Source organism: Gymnoscopelus microlampas (assembly GCF_963454915.1).
Source record: "Gymnoscopelus microlampas genome assembly, chromosome: 4".
Taxonomy (NCBI): domain Eukaryota; kingdom Metazoa; phylum Chordata; class Actinopteri; order Myctophiformes; family Myctophidae; genus Gymnoscopelus; species Gymnoscopelus microlampas.
This window is the reverse complement of record NC_139941.1, coordinates 31,149,245-31,171,376: the sequence shown is the minus strand read 5'-3', so window position 1 is coordinate 31,171,376 and position 22,132 is coordinate 31,149,245. Positions and strand designations below refer to the sequence as shown.

Here is a 22,132-nt window from a genome sequence, read left to right as displayed (position 1 = left end):
CCTCTCACTGAAATATCAGTTGCTGTCAGTGATCTGATCTAAAGTTTATTGGTGTGAGTTGGCTTATTCCCCTTTAAATACACATTAAGAAATTTACTATACGTACATTTATTTGTGTCCAAAAAAAGCACAAACCACACTGCATTACAGTTATTTTGCATAGCCAGTGGATATGCAACTATCATAAGCCTTAGAAGAACCAAACACCACATCAGAAGTCAAAGGTATCATTAGTTTATTAACTGTCTGGCATTCCATTTCAAAATCTGTTACTAGTGTCAGCTTTTAATACACTTCTCCCCTCCACAGCAAACACATAGACTGACATTCAGACTCACGCACACGCAAATATGAAATAGTTAAACTGTTAATGGAGTTTGAACGCATTTTGCCCAATATTACATTAGTACATTTAAACTGGTTTTAAAGAATGAAAAAGACTTGATAATTTCTTTCTCATCTTACAAATATGTTGTGAATTATTTAAAATTATGATCAACTGTAGTTTCTTGTTTTGTATGCTGGTATGTGTAACTTCATTTTATATTTTGAGTTTTTTTTTATTGCTTGCAAATGTGTTGTGTTAAGATAATCCTGTCTAGATGGTTGGTATAATAAAAACATGTTCAGTGTTTTTAACAGGTCACCTGTCCTCAGTTTGTCGTAACTAGGCGATGCCCGTTGGGAACGCATGACCCTCTGGTTATACAATACCCATTGTACCCGTTGTCAGACTACTACGTGCAGAATCCCTATCCCCATGTATGGACATAAAAGGGACACAGACAGACAGGGATTCATGGATTTATAAATTGATTTCAACTGCTGATCCAACCGACTTTACACTCTACACTTTGTCATTATAGCAAAGCTTATGATATCAGCGATCTTCAAAATTTTGCCAGATTCTACTATACTAATACTTTTGTTTTGTATAAATCATATTTTTTTCTATTTCTTGTACAGTCACTTTCTCTGAACGAAAAAAAATCTGATGTACAATATATATTTTATGTATATTAGAACAAACTGTTTGCTAAACCTGTGATTATACCTGCTGCTAAATAAGCTCACACACTCAGTTCATAGCCTACTCCTTCATTAGAACTCATATAATGAGAAACCTCCTTATTAACCCACAGGGAACATTTAACATCAGTTAAGCTCAGCAAAACCCAAGCATCTAAACAAATGTTGTACAAATCAGGCATTTTTCATAGCCTGACTAATAAACTGGCACAAGAGTCTGACATTGCTTCACGGACCCTGTGGTGGCAGAAGGCTCTTTCCCTTTGTTATTACCACCGCCTCATCCCCAACACGGTCATCGATGAGTAGAGAAATGGCGCCATCTAGCTGTTTTGAAGCAGCCAACGCCACCACAGCTTTCTCAGTAGGGAAGCCCATCTTTTCTAGTTGCTGCAATCTGAAGTTAAACTTCACCATTAGTCTTTTGATCAATTGCAACGTGAAAATGAATTACATCAGGGAGACCAAGTTAAAGGTAGGGTAAGTGTTTTTGGTCAAAACAAAAAGTGTTTTGGTAAAACGTTAAAGTTCTTTATTCTGATGATAGCAATCATTGCTATAGAGTTTGTTCAATAACTAGGGTCTCCCCGTCTCTCCAGCGCTTTCATAAACTGAAAATATATTTTCAAGTGGGTTGCCAAATTTAATCCAATCACGAGAGTACCCATTAGCTTCAATTTGATAGTGTTCCAGTTTAATATTTGTCTGCTCATCTCTGTGTCATCACTTCCAATTTCACTTGTTTATCCTGTATCCTGTATGAGATCTCTGTACTGATTGGATAAAATTGATACCAAACCTCTGAGAGCTAGAGAAACAGGGAGATCCTTGTTGCTGAACAAACACTCTATAGTCTACTCTATAGCAACGATTGTTATCAGAATATAGAGCTATTGAACAATTATTTTAACAAATATTACCCTTACCCTACCTTTAAGACTACACCCAATTCTTAAGAAACAAAATCAGCACGTCTAAGCTTACAACTAACAACACAAACCTGAGAGAGGACACTGATGACTTTGCCACCTCCACTTTTGCACTTGGGTCCTCTGGAGCATCCTGTAAGGAGGCCATTATTCCAGCCCGTAGCATCTGTTCCTCCATTAGCTGAGCCTCTGACATAGGAGTGGACCCTTCCACGATCCAAGGAGGGACAGTGTCTAACCATGGCCGTTGATTCAAAACTGAAGGATCTCTCATGGGGGGCCAACTGGAAGGAGCGGTCTGATTTGTGGGAATTGTGTGAGAGAGTGATCCGGATCTGTAACATAGGATGGAAGTTACATAGTCAATGTAGTCATCATCATGGAGTCAAGAGAGGAGTGGGCATAATGCAATGACACTATTAATTTATTTATTTATTGACTTGACTGAGATGATTCACACCTCTGTGAGGAAGAGTAGGTGGGCAGTCTGAACCTGGTAGAGGTGACAATGCATGCCCAATCAGAAATGAAGGCAAAGATTCTTGTGTGCTCCAGTTCCTGTAAAATTCCAACGAAGGACAGATGATCTTTGAAATGTATTAAGTAACATAAAGTAGCAAGACTGGAAAAAGCATCATGTCATTGAGGTGTAGGCTATTAATGAAAAACAACACTTCATCAGACCCTTTTTTTTTAAAAGTAAAACTTAAACGTAAAAAGTGGCAGACAAGGATACAGTTATGCCCAATGCATATGGCGCAGAAGTGAAGCAGGGCTGGTGTACTTGGCAACAACAGCAGACTGAGGAGTAGATAAAGCCATGGAAGAAACCAGACTGGTACACATCGTAAGAGCTTCCTTCGTGTCACTTGGCGACACTGAGCTGTAAACAGCGCCAGCTGAGTGGCGGAGTAACCACATATCCGACTAGTTTCACCCCCACCAATAAAAATGACAAGGGTATACAGGGGTGGTAAAATGGCAGTGGACAGGATGGAGAGGGCAAGGAAGGCAGCTGTTCCCCAGCGTCGCTCCTGACACGGTCCAAGCAACAACAGGAGAATAATATTGACGAGAAGAGAAGACAAATCCTCATGACTGAATGCATAAAGCAACGGGTCTGTAACAGAAAGCAAGGATTGACAGAAAGAGAGATTTGCTGTGGTTAGATTGGTTGTGGATGCCTTTATTGAGTGGTTTTCAGGTTAACTCTGGTAGTTTTCAGGTAGGGATATCAAGAATATCATGGATTAATGTGACGCTTACCCTTGAACCTTGGGAAGTCTCCACCTGGGCCTAAACTTAAACTAGATTGAATGCCTCCAGAGTACATTAGCACCATTGCTGTTAACAATAGAACAGTGCCGAGGAAGAAACCTGGCCGATTGGAGCCAAACCAGAACCATACTGAGCATATGCGGTCAAGCATTGTTGCAACAGTAACGTTGCTCTGTGGTACACAGGACCACAATGAAAACAGTGTGTTACCTTTTAGCCTAAATGTTTTACTGTACCTTCGTGCTGTTTAATTTTTTTTACAAATAAAGTATTAAATCAATCAATCAAAACGTGTCTTGCTGCACTCAGTGTTCCATTTGCATCTAAGTTGCTTGCGGCTAATAATGCACCATACATGGTGGTATGAGTAGATTTCTATTATATGTCAGTAATGCTAGGAGTCATGAGTAGTGATGATCTGACACAAGCTGCTGGCTCTGAGCCCCTCATCATCCCCAAAGCCAACAATGGCACATAGTCAGTGTCGTTAGTTAAATTACCCTTGATATGACCGTTAAGCGCGTATAGCTTACTGTAATCTTGAAAACGACTATAATTATGAAAAATCCCCCACAAACGTGCCAAAATTAATTGCACACCATGATCCACAATGTTCACTTCCTGTTTACGTCAGTGTTGCCATATTTTGTGAGAGAAATAAGCAAACCAGGTCTAGGAAAAGAAGCAACTTAGGCCACATGAGCACTTAAACCTATGCATCGGCTATTTGAAAATAGATGATCTACAAGCTCACAAGCTTGTAGATCTGTAATTTTCAAAAACTCTTAAAACGTGGAATATTTGGAATATTTTTGAAACATTCTCTAATTCTCTAATGCTTCCTGGCACAAAACATTTGTCAGTTGGAAACAAGCCCAAATAGCAACTATACTTTAGAAACAAGTCCAAAAAGAAAAACACAACCCACCGCAACTAACCAATATTTACAAGCAACTTTACAGAAACACAAGCCCAAAGTCGCTTATAATAAGCAGATCTGGCAACGCTAGTGCTGCTCTGCTCCAAGTACGGAAAGTGAATGTGGACAAACCATAGAGTTAAAAATAGAGTAAAACATGTTATTATTTGTATTTAAATTACCATACCTGATCAGTGTTGCCATCTTTTGGGAGAGAAATAAGCAATAAGGTCTAGGACAACAAGTCCAAAAGAAGCAACTTGCATGAGCTCTTTAAACCGTCGGCTGTTTGAAAATAGCAGATCTACAAAATCAGGTGGGCGTGTCTAGCCTCGGTCCCAGCCTCACTCATCTGCGAAGAGAAGATGAGTGAGGTGGGGCGTGTCACGAATTGCCTTCGCTGAAGTCGCGCTGATTGGACGCGCTTTGAGTACTCATTGGACCCGCGTTGTTCAGTTTCAAAATGAAACGGCCAATGTGCGACAACAAGTCGTTGCTGCAGTTGTTGATGAACGTCGCGTACAAAAGGCCGACCACAGGGTCTATGGAGAGTTCATTTCTGCTTGATGGTGATTGTGGTGATGGACACTGTCATGGAGAAGATCAGCTACAACAGCGGATTCCTTCTCAGCCTACAGTTCATCAATGTCAGCATGCAGAAACCTCAGGACCTGCCAGTCATCAGTGATGTAATCCTGGACAGAGTCAGCAGCAAGAAGCCCCTGGGAAGGCCAAACCCCAGCTGGCATCTACCAGGAGGCATGGACCGTGGCTCTGATTTCAGGCCTTCAGCTGGAGAGACAGGTTGGAGAGACAGACCTCGTCGCCACTTCTCCCTGTCCGTCGACGTGCAGCTCAACAAGGCAAAGGAGGCCTGGAAGCCTTCCAGCAAGAAGCAGCAGAGGCGTGAGGAGGTCAAGGACACAGAGGAGGCCAAGACCCAGGATCTGTTCAACCAAGTGCGTGGCATTCTGCACAAGTTAACCCCCCAGAAGTTCCAACAGCTGACGAAGCAGGTGAGGGAGCTCACCATCGATACGGAGGGCCGGCTTAAAGGAGTCATCAACATCATTTTTGAAAAGGCCATCTCAGAGCCCTGCTTCTCTGTGGTCTATGCCAAAATGTGTCATTGCCTTATGGAGCTCAAGGTCCCCAGTGCAGATAAGCCGGGAGTCTGCGTGAATTTCCGCAGGCTGTTGCTCAACCGCTGCAAGACAGAGTTTGACAAGAAGCAGAAAGAGCTGGATGTTGCCCAGGGGGAGGAGAAGCAGCTTTGCAAAGAGGAACTGGACCATTACACAAACAAGGCCAGGAGGTGCTCCCTGGGCAACATTAAGTTAATTGGGGAGTTATTCAAGCTCAAGATGATGACAGTGGCGACCACGGACAAGTGCATCATCAATAAGCTGCTCATAACACATGACGAGGAGTCCCTGGAGTGCCTTTGTACACTTATTTCCACCATTGGAAAGGACATGGACTTTGAGATGGCCAAGCCTTGCATGGACCAGATGGAGAAGATCGTCAAGGAGAAGAAAACGTCCCCCAGGATCCGCTTCATGCTGCAGGATGTGTTGGACCTCCAACAGAATAACTCGGTGCCCAGGCGAGGAGACCAGGGTCCCAAGACTATCGAGCAGATCCACAAAGATGCTGAGATGGAGGTGCAAATGGAGCAGTTGAAGATCCAGCAGACCCTCATCTCCAAGGAGTCAATCAGCGGCTCAGGCGACAGATTGGGTGGAGGCCGGCCCGGAGGACGGGGCTCATACACCCCACGACAGGGTAGGGTGGCCAATGGCTGGAACAGCTTCTCCATCTGCACCAACAACCAACCCATCGATACTTCACGTCTCAGCAAAATGATCAAGACTCGTGATGTTGACATTAACAATCAGCTGCTGGCCCCAGCAAATAAAGGCTATAAAGGCAGCAGCGGTGCAACCAGTGTCAGGCCTGCTGACTCTGGCTCAGAACTGGGCATCCGTCCAGCCACCAGCACCGTGAACAGATTTTCTGATCTGCAGCAACCCTCTTCAGGCTCCTCTCTACACTCAGACAGACTATTGGCTCAGGACAACAGCCTTAGCAGAGTGCATGCCAGGAGCACAACAGAGAACATGAAGCAGGAGGCTGCTCCTAACCCCCCACCTCCCCAGATCCCCACCAAGCCCGCCTTGACCGAGGAGGAAGTGGAGAAGAAATCCACAGCCATCATCGAAGAGTACCTCCACCTCAGTGAGATGAAGGAGGCACTGCAGTGTGTACAGGAGCTGAACAGTGGTCAGATGTTCTTTGTATTTGTGCGGAATGGCCTGGAGTCCACGCTAGATCGCAGTGCCATCGCCAGAGACCACATGGGGCAGCTGCTGCATCAGCTCATCAAGGCTGGCATAATGCCCATACAGCAGTACTACAAAGGGCTTCAAGAGATCCTAGACGTGGCGGAGGACATCTCTACAGACATCCCACACTTCTGGCTGTACCTGGCTGAGCTGATCGCCCCCACAGTCCACGAGGGTGGTATCCCCATTAGTCCATGAGCCAGAGCCCCAAAATTGAGCAATGATTATCAAAAGAGTGGGCAAAACCATACCTATATTAAATTGTTCATAGGGTCAATACGCGTAAATAAATATATGATAACCTCTCCACAGGAGCAGCTTTTTCATGGTTATCACACATTTTGTTATTTTCCCCATATACGTACATGACAGGTGAAAAAATGACAACATTTAAAAAAGAGTTATCATAATGAAACCTCCTGAGTTGATTACTTACATGAAGACAATGATTTATCGTATTACAAGTTTTCTGAAATTGTATATTTAAATATGCAAATTATGCATTAGGAAAATATGCCCAGATTTGCATAACTTTCCAGAATCAACATTGGAACATTGGACAAAGCCAGAGTCAACATTCTTATTGCATTGTGTTAAGATGTTGGAGTCAAAGGTTTTTAACGAGGGAATATTCAATATCTGTCTCAATTTTGGGGCTCTGGCTCATGGACTAAATGTCTAATTTGCATATTTAAATATACAATTTCAGAAAACTTGTAATACGATAAATCATTGTCTTGATGTAAGTAATCAACTCAGGAAGTTTCATTATGATAACTCTTTTTTTAAATTGTGTAATTTTTTCACCTGTCATGTACGTATATGGGGAAAATAACAAAATGTGTGATAACCATGAAAAAGCTGCTCCTGTGGAAAAGTTATCATACATTTATTTACTCGTATTGACCCTATCAACAATTTAATATAGGTATGGTTTTGCCCACTCTTTCGATAATGAAATCTTGTCTGGCTCATGGACTACATGGGACAGCTCATCAAGGAGATCTCCAAGACTCTCATATTCCTCTGGGTATGGCTGGAAACCTGTTGCTCCGCATCCTCATTCTACTCTGCAAAGGAATGAGCCAGGCAAAGTTGGGAGACATGTGGAGGGAAGCGGGCCTTAGCTGGAAAGACTTTCTGCCCGAGGACAAAAACGTCAAAAACGTTGTAAATAACTTAATATCCCAGGTTAAATACCTCAATCATTCTTATGAAAAATAATGACGTACCATATATAACTTACTTGTAAATATCGATTTAATGCATAATAAATTCTAAAATGTCAAAATGTGTCTGTAATATGCATCTTCAAGGTATAAGGTTTCTTTATTGTTAAGTGTTGTGTACCGTTTCAAAAGAGTAAAATTATTTTGTTAGACATTGTAGCAGCATTAATAGTAATAATAGTTAACATACAGTATTATAAACACAGCACAGTACAACATTAGAATATTCAGTAAATAGAACAGTTTGACCATTGTACTAGCGCTTCAGGTGATTTTAACACCCAAAGGTGTTTAAGGTGATTTCTTATAAGAAATCTTGGGGTGTTTTCTTGGTATGATCTCTGTTTCGACGTGTTTAAAGGGAAGTAATGTGTTAGTGTTATTAAGGGTTTTAAATAGGGCAAGGTATTGTGGAATGTAATATACACACACTCAGTGGTGGAAAGTAACCAAGTAGATTTACTCAGATATAGAATATCTACACAGTAGAGGTACAATTTTGAGATAGTTTTTACTTTACTGGAGTAATTCCAATTTTCAGTACTTTTACTTCTACTCCACTACATCTCAGAGGCAAATATTGTTCTTTTACTCCACTAAAATTACTTTAGTTACTATTTACTACTGAACATATACACTACCTCACATAAGCACATTTCATGGAGTTCAGGAAGAATTCTCCTCCTTTTTAATTACACTGTGTGTGGTGGACCATCATATTAAATATAACATAAAACCCACAATCAATCATGGAAATCACTGTGGAATAAGTGTCATTCGCATAGCATAAAAGGAAACAGAAGAACAGATCAGATATCAAACATGGCGAAATGTGTGAAATATATACATGATGCATGATATATACATAAGGTGGTATAGTTAATAACAGTGGGATGAGGCAGTAAAACGGAAGCAGTAATGTACATAAGGTGCATGGTTTAAGGAAAAATCGATAAAATGAGGCAGTTAAAAGTTGCAGATTCCAGAAGTCCAGAATACCAGGCAGGCAGGCCGTGATGCAGCCAGTCAGGATGCTCTCGGCGGTACCTCTGTAGCTCTTCACTCCAAAATTGTCATTTCGATATCATATGAAACTGAACAGCAAATCAGAGTTTGATTTCACCTTGATATCTTTAACCTCAATCTTTCGGGTGACAAAGTTGTCCAAGTGTTGGTCTTTGACCAACGTGATCTGCAGCCTGTCGTCCATCATGTCCGCTGTTCTCTGTGTATCTGGCCAGTAACGTTGGCATTTCACTTTCCCCCCTTCTACCTCTTGGGTCATCATGGCGATTACATTAGATTTCTGTTCCCAAACCATCTGCCAGAAGTCACCCAGACTGGTAGATAGAGGTCCCTGGCTGGCGATGAACAAGAAGTTCTCATCTTTCACTGGCATTTTGATGAAGTTGATGTAGCCTCCATCCTTTCCAGGTACAACTCAAGTGGTATCAACTGTGAAAGAAAAGTAAACCAAAAAATGCTGTTTACTCACATGAAATGCTATACCAAAATTGAAAGAGGTTGTTTAAATGTGCCTGCTAGCGCTAAGCCAGTGTTTGTCAACCTTTTTGGTGCCACGGCACACCTGGCATAGCCAAAAGATCCCAGGGGCACACCTAGATATACTATATATATATACATACCTACCTACCTACCTACACACACACACACACACACACACAGACAGACAGACAGACAGACAGACAGACAGACACCTGAGTACAGCAAAGCAAAGCAAAGTTTGTTGTTTACCCAGGGTGTCGGACTAAGTACGAAACTTGTTTCCAGCCGGACCCTGCATGGAAGCCTTGCTCAAGGGCTATTCAGCGGTGATTCATGATTGATGTGATGAATTGGGGAATCGAACTAGGGACCTTCCGGTATCAAGGCCGCCCCTCTAACCACTAGGCCACCGCTGCCACAGGTGATGGCCCCGTGAAGACAAAGCCAAGGATTTGCATTTATATGTGCGAGGGTCGATTCACTGGATGTGTATGAGCAATGGCTTAAGGCAGCAGCAGCCCATGACGTATCTATTGTTCTGGGGGGGAGGGGGTTGATTTCTTTATTTTTCATTCGGCACACCTAGCATAGACTCACAGCCCAAAAAAGGTCCAATTGCCAGGTTTTTTTTTGATTGATTGAAATTTTTATTAGGCAAAAGAATGTAAAACAACACAGTTACATTTATAATGCTTTTGTCTAAAAGGTCCGGCCAAAAAAGTCCTTGCGGGCTTGTTTCCATTGGGGTCCTTGAATTAATTTCATAGACATGTATAGTAGCAACCAAACAGTTCAAAAATCAACGTAAGAATACAGAGGGAAAAAATATATATATATATATATATATATATATATATATATATATATATACCATTATGTACAAAAAAGGTCATGGGAAAATAATGAAATATATACAAAATACACAAACACTGTTGACAAACACTGCAAGCAATGATTACGCTCTGGTAGGAAGCAGGAATTCTTACAGGGAACAATGTTCTTGGAGAGATTCTTCTTTTAGTTTTCCTTCATCTGACTGATTTTGAAGATTCTGTCAGAGGGCATATTAGAAAACAAAAACAACAAATTACATTCTGTATTCAGTTTGTATAGAAAGTCAATGGCAATTTTGTGTAGAATGAGAAATATTACCTCAAACTCCTGTAGTGGGACCTTTTGCTCCAGAAGTCCTCTCATCGGACCACAGTGTTGTACTGGCCATCAGGAACCACCTTGACCAGGGGCAGGGAGGTCAGCTCACCTTCTGTGATGATAGCTTCCTCCGGGGAAGGGTCAAATAAATGCAACATTTTGAGAAGGATACTCAATGATGTAAAAACATTTAGCACTACCAGATAAGGAACTTCATACCATTTCCTGGAGAGAATTTGAGAAGCAATATTTATGTGTTTAATTGGTGGAGTTGTGCATTTTGAAAAACTCTGTAATTCCATCAGATTACCAGGTATAAAAAAACAAAAAACAAGATGGAAGTACTGTATACATTAAGTGTACACAGTAACATTCTGAGTTTTAATTGAGTATAAAAACCATTCCATTCTTACACAAAATAAGATGTGATTAGACCCCTTAACAGACGAGTATGCGCGCAACGAAACCCATTATATCAGGTCTCGTTAGGACGCGTCTCACTAGCCAACACACACAAGAGGGGGTTGGGGTGTGCTGAAACCAGTGCACCCCGAAACAGGTTGGGAATTGATTGCGTGAAACAATCACCTGTGCGTCCAGGCTCAATGTTAGTAAACAAATAATTGGTCTATACCAATGTGAAAGGCTCTAGCGCAGGGGTCTTCAACAAGGGGTCCGGGACCCCAATGGGGTCGTCAGAGTCAGTTACAGGGGGGCCACCAAATCTTTGTGTGGTAGGATATTTTGTATTTACATTAACTACTTGAATCCTAGAATCCCTATTCTGAGGAGAACAAAAATAGCCAATCTACAAGCTCACAATGCGGTAAAGAGGTTTGGTGTAGAGGGAAAAAAGAACAGACAAAGGACAGAGTGAAAGGTGCACAGTTTAAGTGGTTGTGTCTTAAATTAGCATGAATCCAACCTGATAGTGCTGTTAAACAAGTCTATGAAGCAGAAGCTACCCATGGATGATGGAAATATTTAATCTACAACACACATTTTATACAATATGTAGTGGGGGTCCCTGCTTGATCTCTCTCTCTCAGTTAAGGGGTCCCTGGTCTGAAAAACATTGAAGACCCCTGCTCTAGAATCCACATTGGTTTATCCCAACCTTGAGGAGTGCGCTGTAACTATCGCGAGATCGTGACGAGTGAAGACCGTGGTGCAGCTGCAGAACAAGCTCAGTTAGCAGTGCACTAACAGACTTAGCACGCGCAGTCCGCAGCTCTTTCACGCAGACACATCAAGATGGCGTCCGCTCCGGGTATGTAAAATTCCAACATTTCGATATATCTCCACTTTAAGACGATGATCTAAAGTGAAATTACGCGTTTTATATTTGACAATAGTCCATTGAAGTGCTTTTGTGGTATTTTAATGCTGATATTTGTATGTAAGAGGCGTTAGTTGTTGTTCGTGGTCACCGGCTAAGCTACAGGCTTGAGGCCTAAACTTGGGGTCTCGGTTTGGGGTTTGGCCTATTTGTCTGGAACGTCGCATGTTGATTGTGTTATTCTTTATCTGTATATTATATATTATCTAGTTTGATTAATGAGTGGTTGTTTGAAATATTTTGGTCTAAAAGCAAGTGGTTTGTGACTCTAGTTGGCTCTTATTGTGATGAGCTAATGCTATGGGAGGAATGGTGCTAACGTTAGCAAGGCGGTGTTGGCATTGGTTGCGCGCGAAGGACTTTGCCTGGTGGTGTTGGGTTGATTTAAAAAGAATTTTCAAGTTTGACCAGTGCTTTAAGCTGAACCAGAAATGTATGAATAGCGCCACATCGTTATGTTAAGGAGATTTCACTGATTCATTACTTTATATTAACAGTTTACAAGAAGAACAGTGGTTATACACTAATGCTGAAAGGATAACACAAAATGTCCTGGGCCAGGGGGCTTGTTTCCGTTGTGGTCCGATGTATTACATTTATCAAGCCATATTAAGGCATACCACGTTATACAGGGAATCAACTGCTTATAGCTTTAATCCATGTTATTTTCGTATTTGTTGTAACGTTTACTAACGTGTTTTGCTTTCACAGATTACAGTTCCTACACCCAGGCCGCCGCCCAAACAGGGTAAGAAACTTGCGGTTTTGATAACATATTTAATAGTTTTGGAGATGTGACATCTCTTATTAGCATTATACTGTTTTCCAAAAAAATATATCCTTAAACGGAATTAATGAATGAACATTGTACTTTTACAGGTACAGTTCCTATGCTGCTCAGCCTGCTGCACAGGCATATGGCCAGTCTGCACAGGTGAGAATTGAAACGGATTAAAGCATGCACATATGGTGACAATTTGACAAACAATATGATGCTATTTTCTGCCTTAGTCTAATTCTCCTCTCTCCCCCCCCCCCCCCCCCCTTCCTTGTTCTTCAGCAGGGTTATAGTCAACAGAGTTATGGCTCTTATGCCCAACCTGCTGCGGCAGATACCAGCAGTTACTCTCAGACAGCACCAGCAGCTGGAACCTATGCTCAACCCCAACAGCAGTATGGATCCTCGTATGCACAGCCAGCAGCAGGTTTGTTATTGTCTTATCAGCGGATGGTTGAATCACATCCCAGATGCATCTCCCTGAAGCCCAATTGAGGGAGGAAATGGACATGAAATATGATTGTCTTTATATATAGCACAGCAATTAACCAGTGTCTTTTAATTGTCATTCATTACTAAATTTTACCATTTGTGTCTTTCTACAGCTGGATATCCTGCTGCCCAGGCCACTGCTGCTCATGGCTACTCCCAGCCCACACAGGGTTATGGGGCAAGTGGTTATGATAGCACCCCTGCTGCTGCTGCTCCAGCTGCCACCCAGTCATCTTATGGGTCTCAGCCAGGCTACACAGCCCAGTCTGCCTACCCTGGCTATGGTCAGCAGCCAGCACCAGCTGCACCCCAGAGGTATGTGCCTGTGCCACTAAATTTGTTACGGCAGAGGATGAAACGATGACTGTTATGAATTGGAGATGAAGATTCCTGCTCGTAGGGTATATTAGTCATTGTTCTTTTTCCCTTCTAGTTACAACGCCACCAGTCAACCAACTGGTTACAGCCAGAATAGCTATTCTCAGCCAGCTACATATGGCCAACAGCAGCCTGGGTACCAGACCCAACAAGGAAGCTATGCCCAGCAGCAGAGCAGCTATCAGCAGCAGCCCCCAGCACAGCCGGCACAGGCTCCACCCTCTGCCTACCCTCCACCTCAGGCCTCAGGTTCCTATGGACAGCCTCCACCCAGTCAGTACGGCCAGCAGGGTGGACCTCCCAGTTACAACCAATCCAGCCATTACAGTAGGTGTCTTCGTTGTCTGGTTATGGCGTTAACCAAACAAGCCTCCCTCTGCACACTAATTGTAAGGGTAGGAACTTGTTAGTGTTTGCACAACTGAATGTTTTTTAACATTTTGTTTTTCAGATAATTACAGGCAAGAGGGCCAGGGTGGAAGTTCCGGTTACTCTGCTTCGGAGCCTTCAAGGTATCCAGGGGCAGGGGAAGGCAGAGGTCCTTCCAGGGATGGGTTTGACAGAGGTGGAATGATGCACCGTGGGCGTGGAGGCATGGGACGTGGCATGGGGTAAGTTCCTGTCCTATATATGTAACCCCCGCTTGTATTTCCATCCACAGGTGCGGTGGCCAGGTAGAGCAGGGCTGAGACACTCCCCTAAAGACCTGTTGAATTATTAATGATCATTTCAGTTGTGTTTTCAAATTATGGGTTTCCCACAATCCAGACAATAGTTGTAGTTGATTAATAGCCAGTGTGGGTATACATTTTAACCAAGCATGAACATTTGATGTCTCAGCCCTGCCTCTGAAATGGCCAAAAGGTAAGAAAGGTAGTGTTTCCTCATCGTAGTTGGGTTGCACAATTGTCCATGCACTGTGCAATACACATTGTAATGGCACATCTTTTATTCATGATTCAGTACATGATTTACACAGAATATGGTCCATAATCAGAAATGCTTTGGGTAACTGATAGTAGGGACTAATGCTTTGGGTAACTGATAGTAGGGAGTAGGAAGTTGCCTATCTATTAGGGAGTTGCCTATTGGTTTACGGTCTATGTTAAACCATTTCCCCCCCGCTTACCATCTAAATTACAACAGCTTTTCTAGAGAGAAATTTAAGTGCTGGTATCCCATGTCATTTGACCTTGGCCTTTTAATACAGAGGTTGATTTCTGGTGCACTCACATTACTTTGGGTAGCTCATGGTTCTAGGGATTTTGATACATTTGCCTAATGGTCGTTTCATTGGCAATATTAGAAGTTGGTGTACAACTTCAGTTTTCTCATCAGTTGCCTTGTGAATTTTCTGAGACATCTAGAGCAACATGTGAATAAATATATATATATCATAGAATATTTAAAATGGGCTTTAATGCTTTGAAACAGACCTCAGGGAAGAAATATTTATAAATGGAATTCACATTTGGGTGTCATATGAAGTTAAGAAGGGAACAATTTCCACGTTATCACGTGTAAACTAAAAGGTATCTTGTTTCTTTTCCTATACTGAGTTTTAAGACTTATGGGTTTGCAAGGCTGTCTTTGTCGATGGCCATTTTTTCTTAATTGACCAACCCACTTTCTAATGGATAAATGAGAAAAAAGGTATAACTTTTCTTGGCTTTTCAAGGTAACACTTATGATTAAATCAGCAAATAACAAGTTGCTTAAATCGGTGTGGGAGGTACAGAAAATCTGGGAAACAATTGAAGTTTATTAAATATTTTTTGAATTATGGTATCTATAAACATTTGAGCATAAGAACTACGATAAAAGATGGTCAAGATTTGAGGTCACCATAGGCAATAGCAAAATAACATGAGTAGAGGTATTCCAACAATCTGCTAACTTCTCAGTCTTTTCACAAGTTCGGATTGGTTCCTTGAAAATAATTTTATAGGGGAATGCCACTGTATTTCAGCTTGCCAGCAAGCTCCTCTTTTTATGCATGTACAAGTAGCTGTGAGAAAATTACTTTCTGGAACGCAAAGCTTATTTAGGGCTCAGGGTTGTCAGGCCCAACATCACAGATTTCAGAAAAAGGAAAGGGTCTGGGTGCTTCGAAGTTCAAAAGTGTAGCCAAGGTGCTCTTTGGTGGAGGACTGAAAACTTGCAACAAAGGAAAAAAACCAAGGCACTTTTCTGGTGAAAAAAAGTTTAAAAGCCTTTATTGATGTGGCTAGTTCATAATAGAAGTGTCATCACAGATTTGTCTTGGTTTGTGGGTTTAAGTTTGGGACAGAGTTATGGTTTTGAAATTTTCATTAGTTTTAGTTTGGTGTGTTATAGTTTTATGGCTGTATTTTTAGTTTTAGGAATTTATTAGGTTTACTTTTAAGGTCAATACATGCTCCTTCCGACTTCACCATTTTGGACGGGCTTTCTGAACAAGTTCGGGCAGTCGGGACATCTGGGCCGTATGAGCGTCGAAAATAAAGTCAGAAGTTCTCGATGAGGTTAAAATGTAGTTTAAGTTATCACCTCCCTTTCCGAAAAAGAAAAGAAGTTCAGACGTTGGAAGGAGCATGTATTGCCTTAAGTTTTTCTCGTAGGTTAATTTTGGATGGAGGAATGCCTGACATCAGTTATGATGTACATGGCATCATTTATTCCAATATAGGGCCTAGATAATAAAACGTTTGATTCTGTGTCAAAAAAGATTTGAATATCAATATTTATATTATATACTATATTTAATACATACCTTTTTTTGTGTTTTCAAATATGTTTTGACACAGAATCAAATGTTTTATGGTCATGATTCACCAGGAGCCGAATGGCTTGGTTCCAGGCTTAAAATTATTTATATCAATATTTAAGGAAATCTCTCTAGGAAAAAGTTATGGGTTTGCTATCTGTGGCACCACAAAATGGCCGCCACTGCTATGCCCTATTGAGCAAAGCTTTTTAATCTTGTACTGTACACCATTAAACATCATTCATGCTCAGCCCACAACAGAGCTTGGTAATTACTAGATGGAGCTCAATGAAAATCAAGATGACCAGTGCAAATTAAGGGAAGAACAAAAAAATATGATTTTACAAGCAATTCTGTGCGTTGCATTGTTCATTTGAGCTTTTATTTCCTGTTTATAAAAAAAGTTTTTTTTTTAGTTAAGTATAAAGTATAATGACCCTCGGCATCAGCAAATTAACAACACTGTACTCATGGTGTTCCCCTTAATTGGCATAAGTAATGAAGCTGACAGTTGTTTAAAAGATAATTTATTTAGCCAACTATTGGTTCAACGGCTGATACCTCCCTTTTTAAAGAACAGTGTTGTGCCTAGTTGCATTCTCGAGTTTGTGGTGCAAGGATTTACAAACGCATGGTTTAACTTTTTTTTTGAAGTTTCAGTCTGGAGTCCATCAACATCAGGTGGTACAATAATGATAAATAATAGTGTTTCCTCTGTAATTTTTATAGATACAGCAGTGGTGCTTTTGGCAATTCTAGTTTGGTCTCATCTGTTCCTGTTTCGGTCTACGTTATATTTAAAGTTGAGGTTCTCTTGTCAAATAATTTAAATTATTAAATCATCCTGACTACACTTTAGTTATAGATGACAACATGGCTAAATTACAATGTTTATACTATGCTTTCAGTAGTTAATTTCCTTGCAGTTGTGGTGCACCACTGCTAAATGAATACAGAGGAAACACTGATAAGGAAGGATACATGAGATATTATGCATGACTCAAAAATGGTAAAGTTACCCACATAGCATCTCCATAATTGCTTTCATAATTTGGGATTCATTTTATTATGCCACATGAATATTTGGGGAGGGGGGTTAATGTCTCACATTAATGCAATTATCAGTATGTTTTTGTGGTTTGGAATACAAATGTTTGATCACATTATTTTGAGCACTTTTTAACATGCTTTGTCACATTTATACCGTACAGGTAACAGTGAGAGCCATTTAAAACCATCTATACTCTAAAAAGTACCTGTACTCAATACAGAGCCGGCAGCTTAAGCAGCAGGAGGGGCGCTTAAACAAAGATTCGGGGTCTGCCTATATGCCAACAACTAAGGATGGTGGTTTCAAAAGCATGATGGGCAAAGAGTCTTTGTTTTTTTAATTAAAAATACTTTTGTTTTAACTTGTTAGATATTGTAACAATCAAATGGAATATATTTAATTTGTTCATATTGTTAAGATTTTGTCTTTGTAAAACACTGAGGAATTGTGTTTTTTTTTTTTTCTTACAAAGGTGAAAATGATCACCTGATCCCATTGTGAAATTTCAGATGCATTGTATTTATTAACTAGTACATATTTATTTGAAGTGTACATTTTGTACATATTTATTTGAAGTGTACATTTTGTTTGAAGTTGGTGTTGGTACAAGTTTGCACCATTTAGACGTGTAAATGTAATTATTAGTTATCAATGCATCTGGAATTGTTATACCATTGTACACATTTTGAGGGGTATTGTACAAATGTTGAGGGGTTTTGTCGATATTAATGAAAACTTGTTATTTGTATAGCACTACTTAAAGCTGTCATTAACTTTGTAGCCAGCTAGCAAATTTATAACAAGACAAATCCCCATCTCCCCTCGTTTGAATTGTATATTGATCACTTTTGGGAGTTAACTGCTGTTAGGATAGCAAGAAATGTCTTCATTACTCCCTTATTCAAGCCTCATGGCTCGAGGCGTGGAAGTGGCTGTAAAAGGGAAATCGCCTTCATATCTCCATTTATTCCCCCATAGCAGCGCTGGAGACAGAGGTGGCTTCAGTAAGCCTGGTGGTAAGTTAACGAGTATTACACTGGTTAGTCCACTCAAAACCTTAAAACCTTTTTGAGCAAGTATGCTCCGAATATTGATGCATATTACATTGTGGTACACAAAGTTTTATTTATATGATCACACCTGAACATAAAGGGGGGTTCTTTTGGGGTGCAAGACCTCTTCCTCTGGGGTACTTGGTAAACATTTTGCTTTTATCACTCACTGCCTGTGGTTTCACAGTTTTGTCAGGTTGAGTTTTTATCAGGTTAATCACAAATCTCCGATGGCAACAAACATGTCTTGTTTCTTATTGTCTTAAATCTCACGGACTGAATTCCTGGGTTTTTTGAGGATTCATATCTGGTCTTAGAGACATATGATACACAATTATTTGCAAAAGGGTCTGAGGTATTTTATTCATTCAAATATCAATATTTACACTTGAGAGGGAAATGTGGTCATCCGTCAGGTATCATTTTCAACTTTCCCATATGGCTGAGGCTGACATGTATGGAATGTCTGGGTTATCTCTTGTAATGCTCCTCAGGAGTAATGTAATGTCCTCAAGTTGGCACACACTGACTTGTCTTTACCTTTCTCTCTTACCCTCAATTGATGGACTACAGGACCCATGAACAGCGAAGGAGAGCGTGAAATGGGTGAGCAGACGTGTAGCCCTTCATATAGCCTTAATTTATATTGCATTATTATTCTCCCATTATATATTGGCTGTTTTTCTCTGCATGCTGCCCCATTCTGGCATTATGCTTTTTAGTGCGATTTTCTAACCTGCAATACTTTTATTTTTCAGGACGCCCTGAGGAGCAGGATGATTCTGAGAACAGCACGATCTACATTACTGGGCTAACTGAGAATGCCACTATAGATGAGATGGCTGAATTCTTTAAGCATGTAGGACCTATAAGGGTAAGATTTGCTCTATGCATAACGAGGTCAGAAATGTGTGCAAAGAGAACTTGTGGCAACTTTTGCATGTGAGATAATGAATTCCTGTATACTGTTTCTTCAGATGAACCGCAGATTGGGTCAGCCAGCTATTAACATCTACACAGACAAGGACTCTGGAAAGCCCAAGGGGGATGCCACCCTGTCCTATGAAGAGCCCTTCTGTGCCAAAGCAGCAGTCGAGCACTTTGATGGTATGTTGCTTTGACTTCTGCCTGTACTTGATTCTGCATTTCCAGAACAAATACAAACTTTATTTTATGAATCCTCAATACTTTTGTATTTTATTTGAAGGCAAGGAATTCCAGACCCGTAGGCTGAAGGTTTCCATGGCACGACGTAAGCCTATGATGGGAGGGATGAGAGGTGGCATGCCTATGCGAGATGGTATGATGGGCCGTGGAGGTAAATATCAGCAACAATGTGTTTTAGAAAGATGGAGTCCTGGTATAGAGTCCTGGTATAGAATATATATGCTGCTTTCCTAATGCCATAACTCCTTGTGTAATAGGTATGATGGGCCGTGGAGGAGGAGACCGTGGAGGCTTTCCCCCACGAGGTGCTCCACGTGGAATGGGCAGAGGTGGTGGACCTACTGGGGGCAATATGCAGCAGAGAGCTGGGGACTGGGAGTGCCCTAACCCGTACGTATTCATTCATATGTATTATTTTGTGCATTAATCATTGGCTTGAAACGCTTGATTAAAAGTTCTATGTTCTCAGGGGATGTGGTAACCAGAACTTTGCCTGGAGGATGGAGTGTAACCAGTGCAAGGCACCCAAACCAGAAGGTCTAGGTGGTGGACCTCCATTCCCCCCTGGCGGTAAGGATGTGTGAACTTGTCAGATTGGCCCACAATTTTCGAGTACTAAGATTTCAAAAGGTGTAATCGTCTTAGTTGGAGGAATGTAATGGGAGCTTCCTTTTTGAGTATGTGGGATATAGGCTAAGCTCAGATATTGTTTCTTTCAGGTGGTGATCGTGGCAGAGGTGGTATGGGAATGCGTGGGGGCAGAGGCATGGACCGTGGTGGCCCTGGTGGATCTGGAGGACCAGGGGGGCCTGGAGGTTTCCGTGGAGGCTGGGGAGGAGACCGTGGTGGTGGATTTAGAGGACGAGGTGGGATGGATAGAGGGGGATTCCGTGGGGCGCGTGGAGGACCACCTATGGGTGGTAGAGGTGGAAGAGGAATGGGACCACCCGGCAAGATGGATATGAGGTAAGGACATGACTCGCAATACCTTTTACCAGAACTGTTGGCTATCTTACTGCGTAACGGCCTAAATACACGAGGCATGGACACAGTGTGACATGTCTGCCACAGCAGAATGCATCCTTTAGTCAGCTTCATGAAAGTATTACAATCTGTTTAAAACAATCGTGGTGATTTGTTGATAGATAATATATATTTTGAAAATGCTTCTCGGTTAGTTAAAGAAGTAATTGTAGTTAAAACGATCTAAAGTACCAGTCAATATAGCCAATGACTCCAAACCCTGCATTACCACTTTGCAAAACAATGAGGTGAAGCCAGATTTCTTCAAATCAATTATTTCATTCAGGTCTAAATATAGTTATCAAACCAGACAGGTAAGCTCTATTTAAAACTTCCAAAACCAAATTCAGACATAAAAAAGAAGTTATTTATAGAGCGACCCAATAGTGGAACTCATTATCTGTAAATTATAAACAAATCAAAAGCAAATATGTATTCAAATCTCAAACAGATATTAATGTTCCTATATTATCATATATATTTTATGGGCATTTTGATTGTGTAGTGATTTAGACTGACGAATGTCAGTAGTTGTTGAACTCCATAAGTGGACAAAAAAAGTAAAAATAAAATTTGAAATCTCAGAAAACACAGCACACTGGTTCCCAAACAGTGGGTCGGGAACCCATTTGGTCTCGAGCTAAAAGGTTTGGGAACCACTGATCTAGCAGTTAAACCCCTGCTCTGCCCCACCTACATTGCGTCCTTTCCTGGTGTGTTTCATATGAACAGCATGATTGGAGTTTGCCTTTGATTAAGGATGAAAACGGGTCCATTAGCCATGTGTAATTTAATTTCTGACTGTGCAGTTTGTAATGGTGGTTTTGTTCTTGACCAGGGACCATCGCCAGGAACGCAGAGAGCGACCATACTGAAAAACAACGTACTGAATCTTCTGTTTAGTGCAGATTTTTTTGTTTTCTTTTCTTCAGTGGACATTTCTAATTTATGATTCCATATATGGTTCTAGAACTGCTTTTGAATATCCTGGTGCAGTTTCACTCAGCTCAAATGTTTTCTAGTTTATTCTTGAATATTTTTGCCATTGTCTTGTGCATGTTTTTTTGAATTTTTAAATACCGTATGCAAGTTAGTTTTTACAGTGTATTGTTTTTCTTTTTATCGTAAATTGCCTCCTGTTCCCCTTGACCAACTTGATAGTTGTGTATTGACAAATTTGGAAAATAAAAAAGCTCACATTTGATGCTAATCAACTGATTTTCTTTTTTTGTATATGTCTTTGTTACACCAACCTTGATAAGAGTAATTGAACTCCGAACACATTCCATATCCATTTTACAGAAATGCCAATGTTGAGCTTTTCAGATGCAAAAATGTTTTCGAGATCTATTAATCCATGGTGCTTCTCAAAGCAAGTGAGTTGAAACAAATGTTACTCGGTCTGCTTTATAAAAAGCTTCTATACCTGTGATAAATGGTGGATGAATATTTGATATAATTCCATGTGCTACAAGATTTGTATTTGTGGGGTTTGTAAGCAGCGTTAATAATTGATCATTCAAAACCAATGGTCATTATTGTCCAACTGGGTAAACAAAAGGAAGCTGTCATCGCTTCATGTTTTTGATGAACAAAAAGCCTATATAGAATTTGGTCAAGCAGTGGTACGCGACATTCTTTAACTCATATTGGTTAACTGAAATTGCCTCAAGGTGGCACCATTTACAAGTGGTTCCATGGTTGGCTGCAATGCAGAGC

General features: G+C 40.9%; 3 protein-coding genes across 7 annotated transcripts; 2 read left to right on the top strand and 1 right to left on the bottom strand.

Annotated features, from left to right (window-relative positions):
• Positions 1 to 1,247: 1,247 nt before the first annotated feature.
• rhbdd3 (rhomboid domain containing 3) lies at positions 1,248 to 3,826 on the bottom strand. The gene is made up of 5 exons (XM_084054566.1): positions 3,225 to 3,826; positions 2,695 to 3,078; positions 2,419 to 2,545; positions 2,030 to 2,293; positions 1,248 to 1,426 (listed from the first exon to the last, which is right to left on the bottom strand). Exons 1-5 carry the CDS (start codon positions 3,385 to 3,387, stop codon positions 1,258 to 1,260), a joined length of 1,107 nt encoding a protein of 368 aa, XP_083910692.1. The 5' UTR covers positions 3,388 to 3,826; the 3' UTR covers positions 1,248 to 1,257.
• Positions 3,827 to 4,721: 895 nt separating this feature from the next.
• Positions 4,722 to 6,698, top strand: LOC311043194 (eukaryotic translation initiation factor 4 gamma 1-like; the record flags this gene model as incomplete). The annotated part of the gene is made up of 1 exon (XM_084054376.1): positions 4,722 to 6,698. One exon carries the CDS (start codon positions 4,722 to 4,724, stop codon positions 6,696 to 6,698), a length of 1,977 nt encoding a protein of 658 aa, XP_083910502.1.
• Positions 6,699 to 11,541: 4,843 nt separating this feature from the next.
• On the top strand, positions 11,542 to 21,623 carry ewsr1b (EWS RNA-binding protein 1b). 5 transcript variants are annotated; one of them, XM_084054068.1, is made up of 16 exons: positions 11,542 to 11,657; positions 12,438 to 12,474; positions 12,606 to 12,660; positions 12,790 to 12,931; positions 13,110 to 13,311; positions 13,430 to 13,701; positions 13,826 to 13,985; positions 18,150 to 18,187; positions 18,797 to 18,829; positions 18,982 to 19,097; positions 19,201 to 19,330; positions 19,431 to 19,541; positions 19,648 to 19,780; positions 19,860 to 19,960; positions 20,110 to 20,356; positions 21,252 to 21,623. In XM_084054068.1, the coding sequence occupies exons 1-16, from the start codon at positions 11,642 to 11,644 to the stop codon at positions 21,286 to 21,288; spliced, it is 1,830 nt and encodes a 609-aa protein (XP_083910194.1). In that variant the 5' UTR covers positions 11,542 to 11,641; the 3' UTR covers positions 21,289 to 21,623. The 5 variants fall into 5 exon arrangements, with proteins under 5 accessions (XP_083910194.1, XP_083910195.1, XP_083910192.1 ...); XM_084054069.1 differs by having other exon boundaries at positions 12,787 to 12,931; positions 18,153 to 18,184; XM_084054066.1 differs by having other exon boundaries at positions 12,787 to 12,931; positions 18,153 to 18,187.
• Positions 21,624 to 22,132: the final 509 nt, after the last annotated feature.

What these genes read in the sequence shown, in the direction of transcription:
- rhbdd3 (XM_084054566.1), bottom strand. Translation starts at nt 3,387, where the DNA reads ATGCTTGACCGCATATGCTCAGTATGGTTCTGGTTTGGCTCCAATCGG. An exon ending in AGACTTCCCAAGGTTCAAGG is followed by an intron (nt 3,079 to 3,224) that starts GTAAGCGTCACA and finishes TTTCTGTTACAG; the next exon opens with ACCCGTTGCTTTATGCATTC. An exon ending in ACCTACTCTTCCTCACAGAG is followed by an intron (nt 2,294 to 2,418) that starts GTGTGAATCATC and finishes CCTATGTTACAG; the next exon opens with ATCCGGATCACTCTCTCACA.
- ewsr1b (XM_084054065.1), top strand. An exon ending in GGCATGGGACGTGGCATGGG is followed by an intron (nt 13,986 to 18,149) that starts GTAAGTTCCTGT and finishes ATTCCCCCATAG; the next exon opens with CAGCGCTGGAGACAGAGGTG. An exon ending in TGGCTTCAGTAAGCCTGGTG is followed by an intron (nt 18,188 to 18,796) that starts GTAAGTTAACGA and finishes GATGGACTACAG; the next exon opens with GACCCATGAACAGCGAAGGA.